At 40.0% G+C, this 18,772-nt stretch overlaps 1 protein-coding gene across 1 annotated transcript in view; it reads left to right on the forward strand.

The window, feature by feature from the left end:
* The first annotated feature begins 233 nt into the window (after positions 1–233).
* Positions 234–18,772, forward strand: part of ATP10D (ATPase phospholipid transporting 10D (putative)) — a 72,768-nt gene continuing 54,229 nt past the window's right edge. The window contains exons 1-3 of the mRNA XM_063310476.1: positions 234–536; positions 14,127–14,434; positions 15,616–15,810. Of these exons, the coding sequence (XP_063166546.1) occupies positions 234–536; positions 14,127–14,434; positions 15,616–15,810 (806 nt within the window). The remainder of the gene's footprint in view (positions 537–14,126; positions 14,435–15,615; positions 15,811–18,772) is intronic.

Raw genomic sequence — 18,772 nt, forward strand, 5'->3', positions numbered from 1 at the left:
AAGCCAGTTGGTGGAGCAGAACCCAGCTGGTTCCCGCAAATTGTTAGGACCCTGGAGAAAACCGGGAGATCCCCCCAGGTCTGAGATTCGAGGATGGTCAGCAAAGAGTTTGGTTGGAAATGCTTAATTCCACTAAATACCGTATCCCTAATCCTAAACTTCTAAGAAGTTTCTCTGCGCTAGATACAAAGGAAGTAATTAGAAAACAACAATAAGGCAGATAGGAAAGAGCCATGGGCACGTACGGTGTCCTAAATCCGAATCGAACTTTTTTGAAAGAAGCAGAGCGAAGCGAAAGGCGCCTGAAGACGTCATCTGGGCGGCAGAGACCAAGTTGGGGCAGATTTCCTTCTGGTGAATGCGTCCTTTGCTGCCCGCCCCCTTTCCCGGGAGGCGCAGGTGATCGTTTTGCAGCAACAGCTGTTTGGCACCGGCGTCTGCTTTGGATGGTGGTGGGAACGTCGGGAGCGGAGACGGAGTCATCCTCGGGGGGAACTGGGCAAGCCGTGCTGGAGAACCGAGTCCGTGAGACGATTGTAAGAGGAAGGGTTAAGTTACATTCACTTTTTGCTCTCCGCTTTGATACCGCTCGCTTTGTACAGTCCGTCAGAAGACTTAAAATTGTACAGAAGGTTCGTTGCCTATTTTTTTTTCCCTTTATTGTAGTGTCTTCCAAAAGTGCAATCTTGTGTAAGTCTACTCCTAAGTTTAAGGAGTTTTCAGAGTTGCACCCACTCTCGAGTAAGTATATTAGATGCATTAACCCCAAATCTATTATCTATCTATCCATCTATCTATAGATTTATCACATCTATTATTCATCAGTCTCTTGATAATGGAAGTTAAATAGAAGTTCTTCAACCTATGGGTCTCTGGAGCTTCTTTAGGATACACTGATTTTATTCTGTTTTTATATGGGACAAAAAGCGAGCATTTTTTCAGGCAAATTCTGTATCCATTTTGCTCTGTGTGTGTTTGAGTGAGTAGACCACATAGGACAGAAATGCATCGGCTTTGCTTAATACCTTAGTACTGCTCAACTCTGAACTGGAATATCTGGGATCTTGAAAATAAAAGGAGATTGCATGTGATTTGGGGGAATATGGGAATATGGCAAACTGTGCACAGTTTTATAGTTCCAGTTCTTCCTCTGTGTCCCCGTTAAGGTTGGCCAGTTGGAACCTACCAAATCAGCCACAGTTTTAAGTCCAGTAGCCTAACCCTGGAGGCTGTGTCAGAAGATGTAGATTATATATTCCATGATGGTCCTGCAGGGTGTGACTTGCCCATTTCTGGTACAAAGTGTCATGTGAACCAAACCAATCATAGCTTACTCAACACACCTCCCTTACATCCTTCCTGTGGATTGTTTCTAAAGATGAAAAAGCAGAATATTTATTTTAAAAAATTAAAATGTTTGAATCCTCTGGTCTTGGTTGTATTAAACATCCTGTGTGTGTGAGGAGGGAGACAACTGTCCAGAAACAGAACTTAGGCCTCAGTTTTGACATGATAGCCAACCTCAAAGCTTCTGAAAGCAATGCCCTCTTTTCCCTTTATCCCCTAATTCTTCCTTGAATCATGTGATATAATTAACTGTGGATAGGATGAATTAGAAAGAAATTGGAGCAAGAGGGCTCAGATGCTGAAGTCCCCAGTGTTTGTTTAGATAACACCAGCCATTGCTTTGATATTCTTAGGTCCTCATATAACTATGAATTCTTGTACTTCCATTTTTTTTCCAAATTATCACCTTATAACTGCGACATTTTATGGGGAATTACTGCCACAATATTGGTTCAGTCTGCTTTCATGGTCTGTTGGCTACAGTCTATTGAACCAGACTCTTAATTTTATTTGACAAAAGATAGGATGAGAAGAGACATTTGGTCCTGGAGAACGGCAAAAATAAGAAGTCATACTGACAAGGGTGAGAGATCTCAAAAATACCATGGAAGTCTTGAATGAATAGCATTAATGAATGCTATTATTTGAATGGCATTCAGATAATCTTTCCATCCACAAGAGGTCCAGCATCATGTTTTGCTCTTTGTGGGGCTATCTTTGAAGACAACCTGGAAGCACTATGAGGTGTAGTGCTGGCTTATTTGAGGGACTGCCTCCTTCAACATGATGCTTCCCATCCTGTGAGGTCACCAGGAGAGAGGCTGCTTAAGGTCTCCATCTACTGTGAGGTGAGGGGAACCTGGACCTGGGGCAGGCTTTCCCCATGCAGGGCCTGATGCTGTGAAGGTGTGCATGTTCCCTTTGTTGTTGGCCTTTTATAAGTCCATCAAGCCCATTTTATTTAGGCAGGTTTCTGGAGGGTGATGGTAACTTGGGTGGACTTTGGATGATTGGTTTAGTTTGCCACTGGCTCCAGCAGTATCTCAGGGGTGGTTGTTAATATTGAATAATCTTTGTGGATTAGGCCTCAGTTAATTACATTAGAAAATTAAGTTTTGTTCTTTCATTCAAAGGAAATAAATAAATAAAATTAATACCTTGGAGCAGGAACTGCTTATAAGCTCCATCTATGTCTTGGTAAAAGCTCCAGTAAAGAATATACATCAAGTATTTTTGTACTTTTTTCATCAGATGATAGATCAGGAGTAGAACTCAGAATCTCACTTTTTTTGTGGTTTTTAATGCCATTTTTAAATTGCACCATTAGACTGTGGTAGTGCAATTATAATATTTTGTAGAGATGAGACACAATGAATCTGTTTTATGTGTCAGAATTTTTTGCTTTGCACTGGAGTATGTTTTTGAAGTACTGTAAAATCATACTTTATTCCCATGGAAATGTTCCCAAGGAATAATAAATCCAGATTATTTTTATGATCTGATACAGTTTATTAACAGTGTAATTAGGTATGTAAATGATTCAATATAGATAGTTCTGGTGTTGCAATATTACAATGCATTCAGATTTTTAAAAGACGTTTTCCAATATAGACCAAGCAATTGATCCTAAATCTCTTCTTTTTATAAAAAACTTCACTCTTCTTACAGTCAAAAAGGTTATTAGCTCAAACGGTCACCTAACAAAATTACATTTGTGGATCATTGCTCTTCCTTTATCTTTCCATCAAAATATTTGTGCTATTACAAGTTTCTAATACTGTATTAAGGTAGAGACCGAAGTGCCAATCACTTAATTTCCCCTTTATTGCAAGTGAATGAAACAATTTCTCTATTCTCCATTAACTGACAAATATGAATTTGGCCAATTTCAGGAGAAGCGTCTCCTACAAATGCATATGTGTCCTGTTACAACACGGGTCCTTCTCAGGCAGAGGGGCAACCCCATAGTTTTCCCAGCAGTGGGTCTTTTCCATTAATGAAGGGAGCTGCTCCATAGTCATTTATCAGCACCTAAAATTATTACCTGCTTGAAATCAGTTGAAGTGGAGTAGGCTGATTTGGAGCAAAGGAGGGTTCCTCTCATTCAGGTAAGTGGAGCTATTTCTCCAGTTGAGGGGTGCTCGCAAGGCACGGTCAGAAAATCAAGAGAACAGCCACAATGGTGCAATTGACGCTCCGACTGTTTTTTATGCATGACATAGTGGAGGGCACTGCTCCAGTTCCTTGAAACAGAATAGAAGGAAAGTATAATGATTTCTTCCTTGCCCCTTTGTCACCCTATATGTGGGCCTGGTTTGTCTCACTTGGTTTGTCACCACTGTATAAACCATTGTTTCTCAACCTCAGCAACTTTAAGATGTGTGGACTTCAACTCCCAGAATTCCCCAGCCAGCATGCTTAAAGTTGCTGAGGTTGAGAAACAGTGGTAAAAGCCCCCTTCGGTGTCTCTGTTTGAGTCAGTCTCTGCTGGCTGTTTTTTGCTGACATTCCTCTGTCTCTGCCAGCATCCTTCCCTGAGAGAGAAATACCAAGAAGTTAAAAGTGGGACCACCCCCAAATTGTTATTGCACAACTGTGGCAATCGATTGGTAAGTCGCCAACCCACCAATGATTGCGGGCCCCAAACTTTTGAAAATTGCCAATTACGCCTGCAAGCTCAAAAGGCTGTCTTTCTCTGCTCTGTGAAATATGAAATGTTTCTATGAAATCCCAACTCTGAACTTACTGTTACTTTTTGTCTCCTAGAAAAGAATTTATGTCTTTCGTAACAGGCCTCCTGGGAATAGAATATATCTGTTATAATGCTGCTTGCCAATTTTCTCCTGCAATAGATATTTGCTTTTTTCTTCTCTCAGCAGATTCCACTAGCTTCTTGGTTACCAGTATAAAGTAACCAGTCTTCTACGTTTCTGAATTTTTAAAAAGATTTTCCACCTATTGGAAGAAACTAAGAATTCTCGATTAGGAATTAAATTTATTATTACTTGGGTAATTAATGTATTAATATGGTTAGAGAGGAGTGAAGGTAATATCATTATGTGATTTGTCTTTTAGTATATTGCTGTATCAATTTGTTTCACTCCGTTATTATTCTTTTAAATTTGCTGGTCGTTGACCAAATAAATATCTACCCACCTCGCTTTAGGAGGAAATAGTCTGAGAGGTTAAGATTAGGCGTCTCTGAGGTTTATTCTGTAGAATTTGTCCTTTTCCAGAAAAGGGGGAAAAAACTATGTGCAACTCAGAGGACACGTTGCGACCTGTAGAACTTAGGAGAGCCACCTCACCGTTACACAATTCTCTGTCTAACCCTTCTAGAATGTTAAAAACAATGGGCTTTAGTTGCTGGTTCTGAAGATTCGCCAGGCTTGAAACCCTAGCTAGTTTCATGCCATGTGCTAACATTTTCAGCCACAATGGCTAAGGAGCTGCTAAGCTTTGTTCTATGAAAATAATGTTATTGGCAGTAGATCCAAAACAAGTAAGACCCTGTATTTTAAAAATTTTGCCTGCTTTCTTGAGCTACTGTTAATGATGTCTTTTCTGTGTGATCAGATGTGGGCAAAGCCATACCCTGGGCAAGGAGTAAGATTCCTTGACAGTTCTAGTTCAAAATAGTGGTCTTAGCAGAAACATGTTACCCTGTTATCTGCTGGTTAGAAAAAGATTGCCCACCTTCGTAATGTGCTTGCCGGGCTCAGTATGTTCAACCGGCTGGCTGCATCTCCTCCAATTTATATCACAGAGTCATAGGTTTGGAAGGGACCTTGGAGGTCTTCTAGTCCAACCCCCTGCCCAAGGCAGGAATCCTCATACATCTCAGACAAATGGTTGTCCAATCTTTTCTTGAAAACCTCCAGTGATGGAGCACCCACGACTCCAGGAGGCAAGCTGTTCCACTGCTTAAGTTCTCACTGTCAAGAAATTCCTCCTTATTTCCAGGTTGGAAATAAAAATATTACTAAAAACTGTTTATTTGGTAATCTTTAACTGGGCCAAACAGTGCTTCATAGGCCAACCATTTTTGAACCAAGGTCCCTCAAGTGGGCTAACTTCCAGAATGCATCCAAAATCCAGGACCCATGACTCCCGTGGGATTGAAATTTGGCAAATTTTATAAAACATTTTATGACATAAAAATTATCATAAAACATTTTATGACATAATACATAATGTCATAAAGCATTTCCTGTGGTCAACTCCTGATGTGCTTGTTTGACTGCTATGCAGTTCAGCATGGGTTACCTTCAAGGCAGGTGTATCTCTGAAGGTCTCCCTGGATTTTTAAGAACTTTTCCTGTACATTAGAAGCTCTGCCATTGTTGAAGGCATTGAGGAATCTGGTAAGGAAATATCTCAGAAACGATGACCCGGTGGGTCACAAGTTGTCTAGTTGCTTTTAATTTTCTGCTCACAGATGTTTTGTGAAATGCCTAGAGCTGCTGCTGCAAGAGAAAAAGAGGACGAATCCTATGTATTTATTCACTGTAAGGCTTGCCATTGGCAGCCGCTGTTTTCTGAAGTTGGGAAATTCCTGTGGGCAATTTTCAGTTTACTTGGCACCCAGCACACTCCCAGTCAGACGCTTGATCCAGATCAGAGTAAGCACACACCCCACTCAGTCCAGCTAGCAAAATATTTATTTATTTATTTATTTAGCAACAGCAAAAACTTTGAACTGGCCAAACAGGGAGAGAGAAACCAGAACAGGCAGGAATTTACAATATCTATATGTCCATATCAAAAGCTACACATTTTTCCAGAGCCACTGGAAACAACAGTATGGACAATTAGGATGGACAGTCACAGCTGAAAGCAACTAAGCTTCATGCTTTGCTTGTCAAATAAGTTTTGTTGGGCAAGTGGCCTTCAAGAATAAAAGAAGTGTTTTAGAGGTTTAGGATAACTTTACACAAAAACGAATGTTCAGTGATTTGGATCTACATACTGCGATTTCAAGATGATTGGGGATTTCAGCATTGGAGGGGAAGGGATATTCTTCACTCTGTTAAGATCAGTCCTTACTAGCTAACCTTGTACTGCATCTGTCTATGAGCAAAACTTCTTGAGAAAAACCCTAGAGCAGGTAGCCCCAGGGGAGAATGAACAAGTTTGGTGGCCACAGAATATGTCTGACTTTTTGGTGGGTTATTTAAGAAAGGATGGAACAGATGAGGATGGCATCGCTGACACTAAAAAGAAACACTCCCCTCCACATGACATCTTTTCAGTCTCCTTTTTTTCTTTCTATAAACTTAAAGGTAGTAACATCCTGCAAGAGTGATAATCCAGATATGCTGATCTTTATATCCATTTTAAGTACAGGGGAGTTGATTGGCAGAGTTTTAACCATTTGATGGGTCTCTGAAAGTATTGAAGGAGTCTTCCCTTAAAGGAAACATGTCCATGCTTGGAGTGAAGACTTCTGCTCTTGGCCTTTCTTGATCTTCATTGTCCTGTAATTCTGTGCAGAGCTTGAAGAACAAACTTGCTTTCTAGTGTGTGAAGCTTATATTTTTATCTCTTTGGGTCATCCAATGCAATAGCTTTCCTGCATGGGAAAGTTAAATGTTTTTAAACATAAGAAGTGACTTAATCTCTTCATACAAATTAAGTCTCTGTTAAGGCAAATAGATATTTGCAGTTGGAAGTAAAGTATAATGGCTTGTACATTGGTAGTTGTCCAGTTCAAGCCACAATGATGTAACACGCATGACATCATAGCACCAGTGGTGCATATTACATAATTTGCATCATTTGTCCAATGACATCATGGCATACATGACATCACTTTCCCCACCCCACTGCCTGCAGACACCTCAGTGCACCCTGGCTGCTCACAGGTCAAATTTTAGAAGGAAGTTCCACTGATCTCAATTATTATTATTAATATTATTTATTGATTAGCCAATAGGCTGTATCAGAATCCAAAATATAACATACAGAACAATAATAAGACAATGTGTTACAAAATAGAGTAAAAGGCATGAGTAAAAGAAAATGCAAAATCATATTTCGGTCTCACCCCTACAATTTACCCCAATCAGATCCACATACGCAGTTCTCAACTGTACTGTTTTGTTCAAATAAAGAACTGTATTATATGTAATTTTGGGGTTCTGATCACACATGAAATATGTTGTTTTAATTTAAGGATAGGCTGTTCATCTAACAGGCAGGCCAAGATATTGATCTCTCTCATTCAGTTGACATTCAAATAATATATTGCTATGTCTACTATGGTATGGATAGTACCCAGCTTGCTGGGGAAGGTGATGACTGGGGAAGGCAATTGCAAACCACCCTGCTATAGTCTGCCAAGAAAACTTCGCGAAAGCGGTGTCCCCCCAAAGGGTCAGACATGACTTGATGCTTGCACAGGGGACCTTTCACCTTTCACATGTCCTCTACAGTATCTCTGGGGCTCCACAAATACGTTTGTCATAAGGAACTTGGTTAAACCTTTCATATTTAACCATTGAGTCCAGCTGCTCAGATCTCGCTTGAATAAATACCCCCCTAAGATGCTTGGGCATTTCTGTGTTTAAATATTTTGCAATTTGGAAGGTGCGTTTATAGTGGATCATTCATTTCAGTGTGCCATTGATCTCAGTATACGGGGGGAAGGTTAAAATTTAGGGTTGGAGTATAATTGTTTATTCATTCATTTATTTAAAAAATTTAGAGACCACCTCACTCTGGGCAGTTTACACTTTAAAAAGCAAGAACAGATGATATGCCTCCTGAAAGAAAAAAACCAAACTTAATCAACAGAAGTCTTACAAAGATTCACCAGCCATCCTCCCTCAAGGCCAGGGAGAGTAGCCAAGTTTTCATTGCCTTTTGGAACACCATTAGGGTGGGAGCCATCTGGGTCTCTGGGTCCAGAACACAAATACTGTGACACAGAGGCTCTTTTCCAACTCTTAGTTGGAGTTAGCCAACTCTTTGAGTTGGCCAACATCAAATTACATTCCTCTAGTTTAATGTTGAATTCTGGTTGGTCTCTACATGTTTAATTAGAAAATTATTTTTTTAAAACATGTTAAGAGGATTTATATGAGGACATAACATTAGGCAACTTTTGGGCACACCTGACTTTTTAAAGACATTCCAAGGACACAAACGTTTGTGAGATGCAGGTAGTCATGATGGTACAGCCAGTGATAAAAAGTTGGAAGTGCTTTCCCTGTATGTTCCCCAAAGAGAAAAGAGAGGGACTAATGGGGTACGATGACAGGGATAGAGAGTGGGTCAAGAAGAGGTATACAAAGTGGGAGACAGACAAGTGGGAGACAGACAAGATGGCAAAGGTGGCAAGAGAAGGCAGCAGGTCAACCAACTTGACAAATGAATCTAATAGACTTCAGCAGGGAGGAAAAGACTTCCCCAGCCCAAAATGAATTTGCAGGTGATTTAGGCCAAAGGCATGGATGTTTGCAAGAAGGGGGCAAGGGTCAGAATGTGCACCGCAATGCAAACACTGCCCCTTACACACCTCTGTGCAAAATCACAGTGCAAGTAGGGAAGGGCAGAGCTGGTGTCATGCCATCTGTGAGGTTTTTGATTTTAAGGCCTACTTTTAGAAACTCACAGCACAAGCCACGATGGATATGCGAAGTTCTTTATTAGGTCTTTATCTCAGTCTGTCAACCCACAACTGGCCCCACTTCCGCCTCCCTTCTTAAGCCTCCCACCTTTTCTTTGTTCTACCCCTTCCTCTGCGTTGACAGCTTGTGTGATGGTGGCTTCGCAGTCTCTCAGTTGTGAGTGGGGTTGTTGCTAGCTGCTCTCTTCTCATCCCTTGCCCCTCCATTGTTTCTCCTCTATCTTTCATTCCCCTTGATGTGTAAGGTTGGAGCACCCAGTCGCAATTAGCTATTGCTTCTGGGTTCTCCATTCTTACACCATCACAGGACACACTTCCTTGTTACTGTGGCTGGGAATGGATACCAGTGGGGAAAGAAAGGTTTTGCACCCAGTGAAAGCCTAGAGAACAAATGAATCTGTAGATGTTTATTCAGAAAAACATACCGCCTACAAAAAAATTAGTTGATGTGGGAGGAATGACACCTGAAGGGAATCCTTGACAGGGAATATCCATCTCTCTCTTTCCAGCCAATTTTTGATGTGGGAGCCTTTCCCCTAAATGTGAAATGAATGGAGATTTTGCTTTATTCACTTGGAAATTGCCTGGAATATGCCAGTCTTGGAAGCGCAGGGGCTAAACATCCCCCCCCCCATAATATGTTTGCTTAAACTGCTCTGGTTATGAAGGACAGTTCTAACTATTATCTTGAAGTTTTGTGTTTTGCTAAGAGAAGACTGGGCTTAAGTACGGCTGCAGTAGTTTATACACGTGCCAACATTTTTGTATTGTTTCATGTTGAGGGAGCTATTTTTCATTTGAAATCTACGCTTTCAATTTGCTAAAGTGAATTGTTTGGTAGGTAACTTGAGTTTGCCTGAATAATGAGGAGTTTCATTTTGGATAGGAAATGAAACATTGATAGATTAATTAAACAAAGGAAATTGTAGTTGTACCTTTCACCAAAGAATGACATGCTTCTTTGTAACTGAAGCATTACAGTCAATATATACAGCTGTGACTGAAAAGTTTTTCTAGAGTACCTTCTAAGGCAAAGGCCTTCAAAGGTAGCTATGAAGTAAAATCTATTATTATTATTATTATTATTATTTCATGGTGTGGTCTAAATATTCTTACCTAGATATTATTATCATGCACAGGCTTATGCCATGTTTATTTCATAAATATGTCTTATAGTACACGTTTCTATCTGAATTATAAACAGTGAATATGTCCACATCACTAAACAATTACTTTTCTGCACCATCTCTTGCACTGAGTTCAGGGGCGGTGTGTTTGTGTATTAAAAAAAAAAATCAAGATAGCAGCTGTGACCAAGTGATCAAAACCTCACCACTTTTTTACACGTGTCACATGAGCAACACACATTTTTTAAAAAGGCAGGGCTTCAGTTGCACAGTCATAGCCACCAGCTTGGTGTTTTTGACCTCCCATTTTGTTATGGAAATTGCAGGTGAGGAAGGAGGGGGGCACCTTCCAGGGGGAAAAACGCACTCACAGTGTAGAAGAACTTGGGCACCCAGCCAAGAAGGTGTGGCAGGACCCCCCTTAGAGTTTCTGGAGTTTTTCCCCTGGAAGGTGCCCCCTCCTTCCTCTCCTGCAATCTCCATAACACCTTTGGACACTCCTGTTGATAGTATACCCAAAATTACAAAGAAAGAGAGATGCAAACAGCTTAGGCATGTACTACCTAAGAAAATGTATATTGGTCACTACTCCCAGAGAAAAGGAGAAAAATGAAATGGAAAAAATGAAAAAGCCAACTTTGTAGAAGAAAAATGTGTTATTTAGACAGAAACATTGTCATACGGTCTCAGTATTGGGGGAAAAGCAGCACAGATGAATGGTGAATTCTGAATATAGATTTTGAACTCTACTGTAAAAATTATCATTCTGTAGTAATTCAGCCTGGGTTACCTAAAATACCCGGAGTGCACATTTTAAGAAAATAAAACCATTATTAAAGAGCATTTCATTCCAAACAGAAACTATTTCAGCAAATAGTTTTTTTTGAGGTTCTGTAAAATTCTCAGTTCTTCTTTTGAAAAATATGGGTGGAAAAACAGGGGAGAGATATATAGTTGACCACCCAGTCCTTTGTATATCTAGTTTTTAAATTGTATGTAAAACTCCTTTGAGAAAAGTGCACCATCCTTGTTTTCTCCAGACAACAGTGATATTAATCTTTATATATTGCCTTCAGGGATGGGTAGGAATAGCATGTTGTTAGGATAGGCTCTGAGATCTAAGATTGTTCATGAATCGTTTTAGAGAATGCACCATGGATTTATGCTGCGAGCTGGAGTTGAGCCACCCTGCCTTGTAAGCAAGATCCTTCATTAGTTGAACAGCAACCTTGTTGTTCCTTAATTGCTTTTGCAAAACTCGATAAAGTGGTGGCTTGTGCTCCATTCTCTGTTCTCTGTGCTTCTGAAAGTGGTATAATTAGGCACCAAGGTGTCTGTTCCACCTCTTAGCAAACAGGGAAAGTGTACAAAAGCCCAGATATAAAAGTGAAGTGGTTGAACTGAATTTTGCTCCCCATGGTTATGCTGGGTTGGAAACAGAATGAGTATGAAACTTGGCCCTCTCCCAAAGCAGAGCTGAGTGATTACCCCAAGAAGCTAATGCCAATGTCCTGTTGGAAGACAAAGTAATCTGCACATTGTAGCTTATTTGTATCTCCTAAGCTAATTTTCTGTCCCATTGCTCTTGATGAAATAATATGAATAATACACAGTTACCAATTATCTGGGACAAGTGAACCAATATGCAATTCCATGGCATGAATGGCATATCTTGCCTTTTGCCACTGGCAGCAAAAGGTCTCTGCTGTTCCCCTTCCTTTCCAACTCTTGGGCTTTTCCTGGTGTCCCTTTTTCCATTTTCTTTTCTTTGAAAGCTAGGATCCATTCTGGGCAGCTGGACCAAGGGTGAGGATTCATTTCCACAGTACCTAACCAGAAGCTATACCTAAGCTTGCACAGGTGAACAAGGCACCATACTCATTGTGGGTTTGTCCTACGAAAGTGTCAGTCTTGCTCACATTTGGGGTCTATTGAGTGTGGTGAGAATGAGATCTTGGTTAACAAGATCTTGCTTTTTTTTTCTCTAGCAGGATCCCTAGGCACAGTGGTACTGAGTCTCTCAACAGCAGCTCTTGCTTAATGCTGATTCATGGATTTGAATGACCAGCTATAAGCTTGCATGGTTTTTCCTTGCAGAATGCTCACCAGCTCAACTTCACAACTTTTCATGATATCATCCTATCCACAGTTACCTACAAAGATGGGATATCTTATTCTGTGCCTATGACTACAGTGAACTGTGCAGGCATCACGGCAACTATGGAATGGAATATATCATATTATCTGCTTATGTGGGATAAAGTAGAGAGAATATGTTTTTGTGCTGCAGTAGGGAGATTTACCATGATTTAAAATTAGAAAAAATCTGGGTAAATTAGTGGAATGGCATTGATCAGTGCCGGCTGGGGAATTCTGCGAGTTGAAGTCCACACATCTTAAAGTTGCTGAGGTTGATCAACCAGAACCTGCATCTGAATATAAAGTCCCTTCCTAGGTACTACTGCTTTCCTTTCCTTAATGGCTCATCACAGTAACATCATCTTCTCCTACCAAGGTTGAATTAGTAGGCACAGTCCAGTCCAGGCATGGATCTGGAGAGCAGACTGACTCTCCACTGAAGGCCAAAGAAAGACTCCACCACCATCTCTGAGGTAGATAAACAGGAGTAGTAACTGTAGACACTCTGGTGCAGAATTCTGGGATTGTAAAGGTCTACTAGTCCAATGTCCTGCATTACACAGACTCTCCTGTCCTCTTCCATGCTTCACAGAGAATGTTTCACCGGCATCTCTTTCACCCTGTGGGAAGGCAGTGATTTTGTGTTCACAAACAGGGCTCCTTGCAGGTCCTGTAGAGAAGCACAATGCTAAATTGTCCACAGCATTGAGATAAAGTGCTTGGCTGTAATAGAGCACAGCAGCTCCATGGGGAAGGCTAGCTGATAGCATTCACAGACCAGCTTCTCCCAAGTTGTTCCAACATCACTTACAAAATAGGAAACAAAATCCTTCCCATTCTGGTGAAAGATGAGGAGGAAAAGAGAGTGCCTGGGGTGCCAGCCATTTTGCCATTCCTCCTCACTGTTGGAAGAAGCAGCTGTGCTTCTTAATTAGCATCTTATCTAGGCAGATTGACCCAGTAGTCTTCCACTGATAAGCCGTATCCTCAAGTCAAAAACAGAATCAGAATCTGCTGAAAATTCTCTTGGGTGAAGACTTTGATTTTTTTCCCCAACATTTTCAAAGAGCGGTGCTTGTAAAGAATCCACCTTACAGCTGTACTTATATATGAAGATCCCCAGACCTTTTGTTAGGTAAGACATATCTAACACACAAAGACACACAAAATGTTGTGGAAGAAAAGAAGCTGATTTGATGGTGAAGCAGAGGGAGCCAAAGAAGCACAAAAGATGAAAGTGAAGTTACACCAAAGCAGTGGTGTTATGTGTGTTTTATGTGTATATACATGTCTGTTGTGACATCACACACTCGTACAGCAGGAGTGGAGCTTATGATACAACACTCATTCATCATTTTGACAAAAGCACTGAATCTTGTGGTTTGCATCATCAATCTCTTTAGATGGAAGTTGAAAGGAGATTCCAGTCATTCAGATTAGAACAGATGCTCTGTCAGTTTCATATTCCATATTGTACTCTGCAGAGGTGAGCAACAATGGTTGTTTCTTCCATTTAAAAAATGTAGGTAAAATTCAGTTATGACTAAGGGCTAATAGAAAATTTTCTTGCAAGATCATTTTTAGCTTGCTGTTAAGCTGAAAAAAAGGTAACAGAAACTATTACAAGAAAGCTTAAAATTATTCTGAAACAAATCCCCCCCAAAATTCTCTGTTGTTATGGTATACTAATATTAATCTGAATCAGCTGTTTCTAGTTGTTTCAAACAGTTAATTTCTGAATTTAGCAATTGATGTTAGTTTGTTCCCCTACATTTAATCACTGGATGTTTTCAGTTAAAAAAAAAAAGGCAACTTGAAATGGATCCTTTCTTGACATGGGCTTGCAACAACTCAACTGAATTCTGTAACTTTTTCTTGCGTAGGACTCCCCCCCTGATTTGCTGAATCCTTCTGAGAACATGGCAGAGCGGCTGTGGGGAGCACAATATTGTTGGCAGTGGCTGAAATCTGCCATATGCAAGCAGAACAGCATTAGACCTGGAGCTCCAAGTTGTGACACTCTGCTGCCCCCTGAAAAATCTAAGAAACACAGGGTAGTTATACCTTGGCCGACACATTTTAAAGAAGAATATAAAAAAGTATCCAACCTTTATATGAGCAACAAAATACGGACTACAAAATACCGGTTTTGGTCCTTTATTCCTAGGAATCTCTTTGAACAGTTTCACAGGTTATTCATTTATTTACTTATTAGTGTTATCTACTGCTGGTATATCAATGACCAACTTCACCATAATACTGTAATTGTACAGTGGTATGAAATTGTATATTATTAAGGTTGCGTTAACACTTTGTATGCAAAAGGAAACATGTGATTTGGAGCCCACATCAGTATGCACACAGCACTTGGGAGCGATATCTTAAAATGTGTTTTTTCCCGGGATTGTATGATAGCTACAGAGAGCAGCTGTGTGAGTCCAGGAAAAGATGCAGCTGTTTTAAAGAGTCGCTGACAGTTACTTCACAGTTTCCCTTTCAAAACTGAAGCACTGCACAGTCCAACTGATTATATAATCATCTTCTGGTTATATTCCAGAAGGAAACATGTTAATCCATTGCTTCAAAGCAGCAAGCTTCAATCACATGGTTGTTCCTTCCATCTTGATTTCTTTGACCCCCTGCCCCTCCCTCCACAGACATCCCTGTAGTTCATACTGTATATCCCAAATGATGGAGTCAGGGGTCACCAATCTCCAGCAGATTTTAAAAATTGCTGAAATCTCATGAACAAGAAATCTCAAGAGATATGGAGCAAGACACTGTGATCTTGCACGATTTGGGAAATGGGATTGCTAAAAGTTTGTGAGTTTTGGTATATCACAAGATTTCTGATATTTGAAATATTTTTGCTATCCCAGAAATTCACTTGAAAGCACCCACAAATGTTATTGACCTGTGACTTAGGATCTTATGTACAAAGGTGTATCTTTGAACTATAATTTTAAATAGAATAACCTCAAAAAAGAGAAAAAATCTGGATATTTGAAAGTGCACAGGTTGTATAAACGGACTATAGTTTGTGAAATATATAATGTTGTTTTGATTAGACTGGACACATTTTCTGATCTTAGTAATGTCACAAAATCTTTTCAATTGCAATGCTCTAACTTATCTGCCCACAGTTTTTTTAAATTAATCTTTTTACATGAGCACAACCTTATGTGACTTCCATGGCTCTTACTGTACTGTTAACCAAGTGAAGAAATGTAATTCTACCATTTAGCCCACTCTTTTAAACAAAAATGTAAAGTTAGTTGCCATTTGCCTAAGTGAGAAATATGTAGCTTTAACGGTTGCTTACATACTAATATTCATGTCTTGTGTGTGTGTGTGTATTTTGTTTTATTTCAGAGCTGCCAATTTGTATTTCTTATTTATAGTTCTGCTTAACTGGGTTCCAGTGGTGGAAGCCTTTAGAAAAGAAATCACAATGATTCCACTGTGTGTGGTTCTCACCATTATTGCAGTGAAAGATGGCGTGGAGGATTACACAAAGTACAAATTAGATAAAAAGATAAACAACTTAGTCACCAGAGCATATTCCAGGTAAGGAACAACCTTCCCATGGTATATGCCAAATGCAACATACTAAGACCTCAATTTAACAGGTCCCCATTTAATGAACTTTGGATGCAATGGAGGGCTCCCTTTCAAATTAATGGACAAATCCATTGCATCGTAAACAATCCAGATGAGACAGTTTGTTGTTGTTTATTTGTTCAGTTGCTTCCGACTCTTCGTGACTTCATGGACCAGCCCACGCCAGAGCTTCCTGTTGGTCGTCAACACCCCCAGCTCCCCCAGGGACAAGTCCATCACCTCTAGAATATCATCCATCCACCTTGCCCTTGGTCGGCCCCTCTTCCTTTTGCCCTCCACTCTCCCTAGCATCAGCATCTTCTCCAGGGTGTCCTGTCTTCTAATTATGTGGCCAGAGTACTTCAGTTTTGCCTTTAATATCATTCCCTCAAGTGAGCAGTCTGGCTTTATTTCCTGGAGTATGGACTGGTTTGACCTTCTTGCAGTCCAAGGCACTCTCAGAATTTTCCTCCAACACCACAGTTCAAAAGCATCGATCTTCCTTCTCTCAGCCTTCCTTAAGGTCCAGCTCTTGCAGCCATATGTTACTACTGGGAATACCATTGCTTTAACTATGAGGATGAGACAGTTAAATATATATTATTTTTACCTTAACTTTACAACATCTGCAGCGATTTGTGCCATTTGTTTAATGACATCCTTATGCAAATAATGGCATTTTTATGCAGTTGACATACAGTACATTGATGCAAACGATGTCCTTTGGGATTTAATGGATATCCAGGATTAACATATATCCTCCCCTACTTTAGTCCACTAAATTGAGTTTTTGCTATAATTAAGTTTGTTTTATTGTCAGATCACCAAATAATTCTTGGAACCAACCAATATGCCTCTAACCCAGTGTTTCTCAACCTTGGCCACTTGAAGATGTGTGAATTCCCCAGCCAGCAACTGGGGAATTCTGGGAGTTGAAGTCCACACATCTTCAAGTGGCCAAGGTTGAGAAACACTGCTCTAGCCAAATCTGACAGTTTTTTGTCCCTTCAATTTCTGTTTTTGTGGGAAAATGTCAGCTTCAGGGTTTCCTGGAAATTGAGATCTAGATTTCCCTTCCCCTGCTGCCCTCTGAAGTCACCCACAGATAGTGTTCATTTGGTTCAGGAGCAGGTGGGGATGACAGGATGGAGATTCTTTCCAGAATTCTAACAATTTACAAGATCTGAATAAGGTTCACTTTTCCTGTAGGCTCTGGTATGCAATAATCCCACAATGGATTATCATAGCTCATTACATATGGAGGTGTTTGAGGAAAACCTTGAAAAAATGCTACATTACGGAGCCTGCTGCTCAAAGACCATCATAAAATTTACCTACCTGCATTAGGGATAGATCTTATGGCTGTGTGATACTAATTTCTTGTCAGTTGCGCTTGTTTCTAGCCTGTTTCCCAACCCAATTCAAAGAGGTAACATTTTAAAACCCTAGTTGGAGCTGGAGAGGGTAAAGAGCAGCCTGGCCTCTACCTTACTGCCTGGATATTTTTAATAGTTTGTGGAAGTCCTTCTCCGAATACCCTGCCAAGTGAAATTAGATGGATGTTTATAGGATTTCCAGTTACAAGCATGTTATAACTTATTTCTTTTTAAGAGTTGGGCAAAATAATCATTTCTCCTCCCAAGAAATGTTATACTGTGTTGAAATAGTGGTTTCACAACCAGAGCTTGCCATCATTTCAGATCAGTAGTTACCTCCTAATAAAACCTTAAGGCATTTGTTGGGTTATTTTTGCACAACAGTGTTTTATTCTTTTTGTTTTTTTCTGATTTTTGGTGCTACCTTACATAGCTGTGTTAACCTTTTCTTCAGGTACACTGTCCTCACGCAGGGTTTATGCTCATTTTAAGGTCTCACACAGCCATATTGTTTCTTGTGGCTGCCCTTGATCTGTCTGTCCATAACATAAAGATTTTTTTTAAAAAAAAGATTTTTAAAGATTTTTTTAATCCTGCCTTTATTATTTTTATAAATAACTCAAGGCAGTGGACATACCTAATCATCCTCCTCCTATTTTCCCCACAACAACAACCCTGTGAGGTGAGCTGGGCTGAGAGAGAGGGACTGGCCCAAAGTCACCCAGCCAGCTCTCAGCCCTAAGGCAGAACTCGCCTGGTTTCTAGCCTGGTGCCTTAACCACTCCTTAATGCCTTCTAAACCACAGTCTGGATAGAGCCTCTATCCAGCACATAGGAATGAACCATCCATTCAAATCTAGCCTTGGAAGAAAAATGGTCTTTATTAGGTATTTTCAATCTTGCTTAATATTCATGAGGTTCCTCAAGCATGATGTTTGTTGAGATTGTTCCCATGCTTGATTTTATCGATGTTAACTATTGCATGGTGGTTGTTACAGTTTGTGGCTGGTCCTTGACAGAGTGACTCTGACTGAAGATTACACATATGAGCTAGTAGACTCTGTTCTCTCATTCACCTTTTGAATAAGTACCAAGATTCCACCTTAAACACAACCTTTTTTGATTCTAGTCCATTTAGATGTCTGTTACTCTTCTCATCCTAGATATCCTGTCTCCATTAAAGATAAACACTTCACCATTTTTTACACTATTTTTTTATTCCTGCCTTCCAAATCAGATTTCCTGCAGCCAGCTCCTGTTTCAACAGGAGCAATTATGTTGTACCTTCCACTGTATGTTCACACAAGGATGTCATATTAAACTGTGAAATTCTATTTCAAAAATCTTGTAATCTGTTAAAACTTCAGATAAATGCAATCTTTACAAATAATGCTTTTTTGTTATTCTTGGGCTGATGCTGTGTTGGCTTTATTATACATCCATTTTATTTTAAATTGTTTTTACTCCTGGGTAATATACCTAAAGTTTCAAGGCCCAGTACAAAAAATGAATATCTATATAAAACAAGTCAGCATAAAAACACCCTCCACATT

Source organism: Candoia aspera, chromosome 8, assembly GCF_035149785.1.
Source record: "Candoia aspera isolate rCanAsp1 chromosome 8, rCanAsp1.hap2, whole genome shotgun sequence".
Classification (NCBI taxonomy): Eukaryota; Metazoa; Chordata; class Lepidosauria; order Squamata; family Boidae; genus Candoia; species Candoia aspera.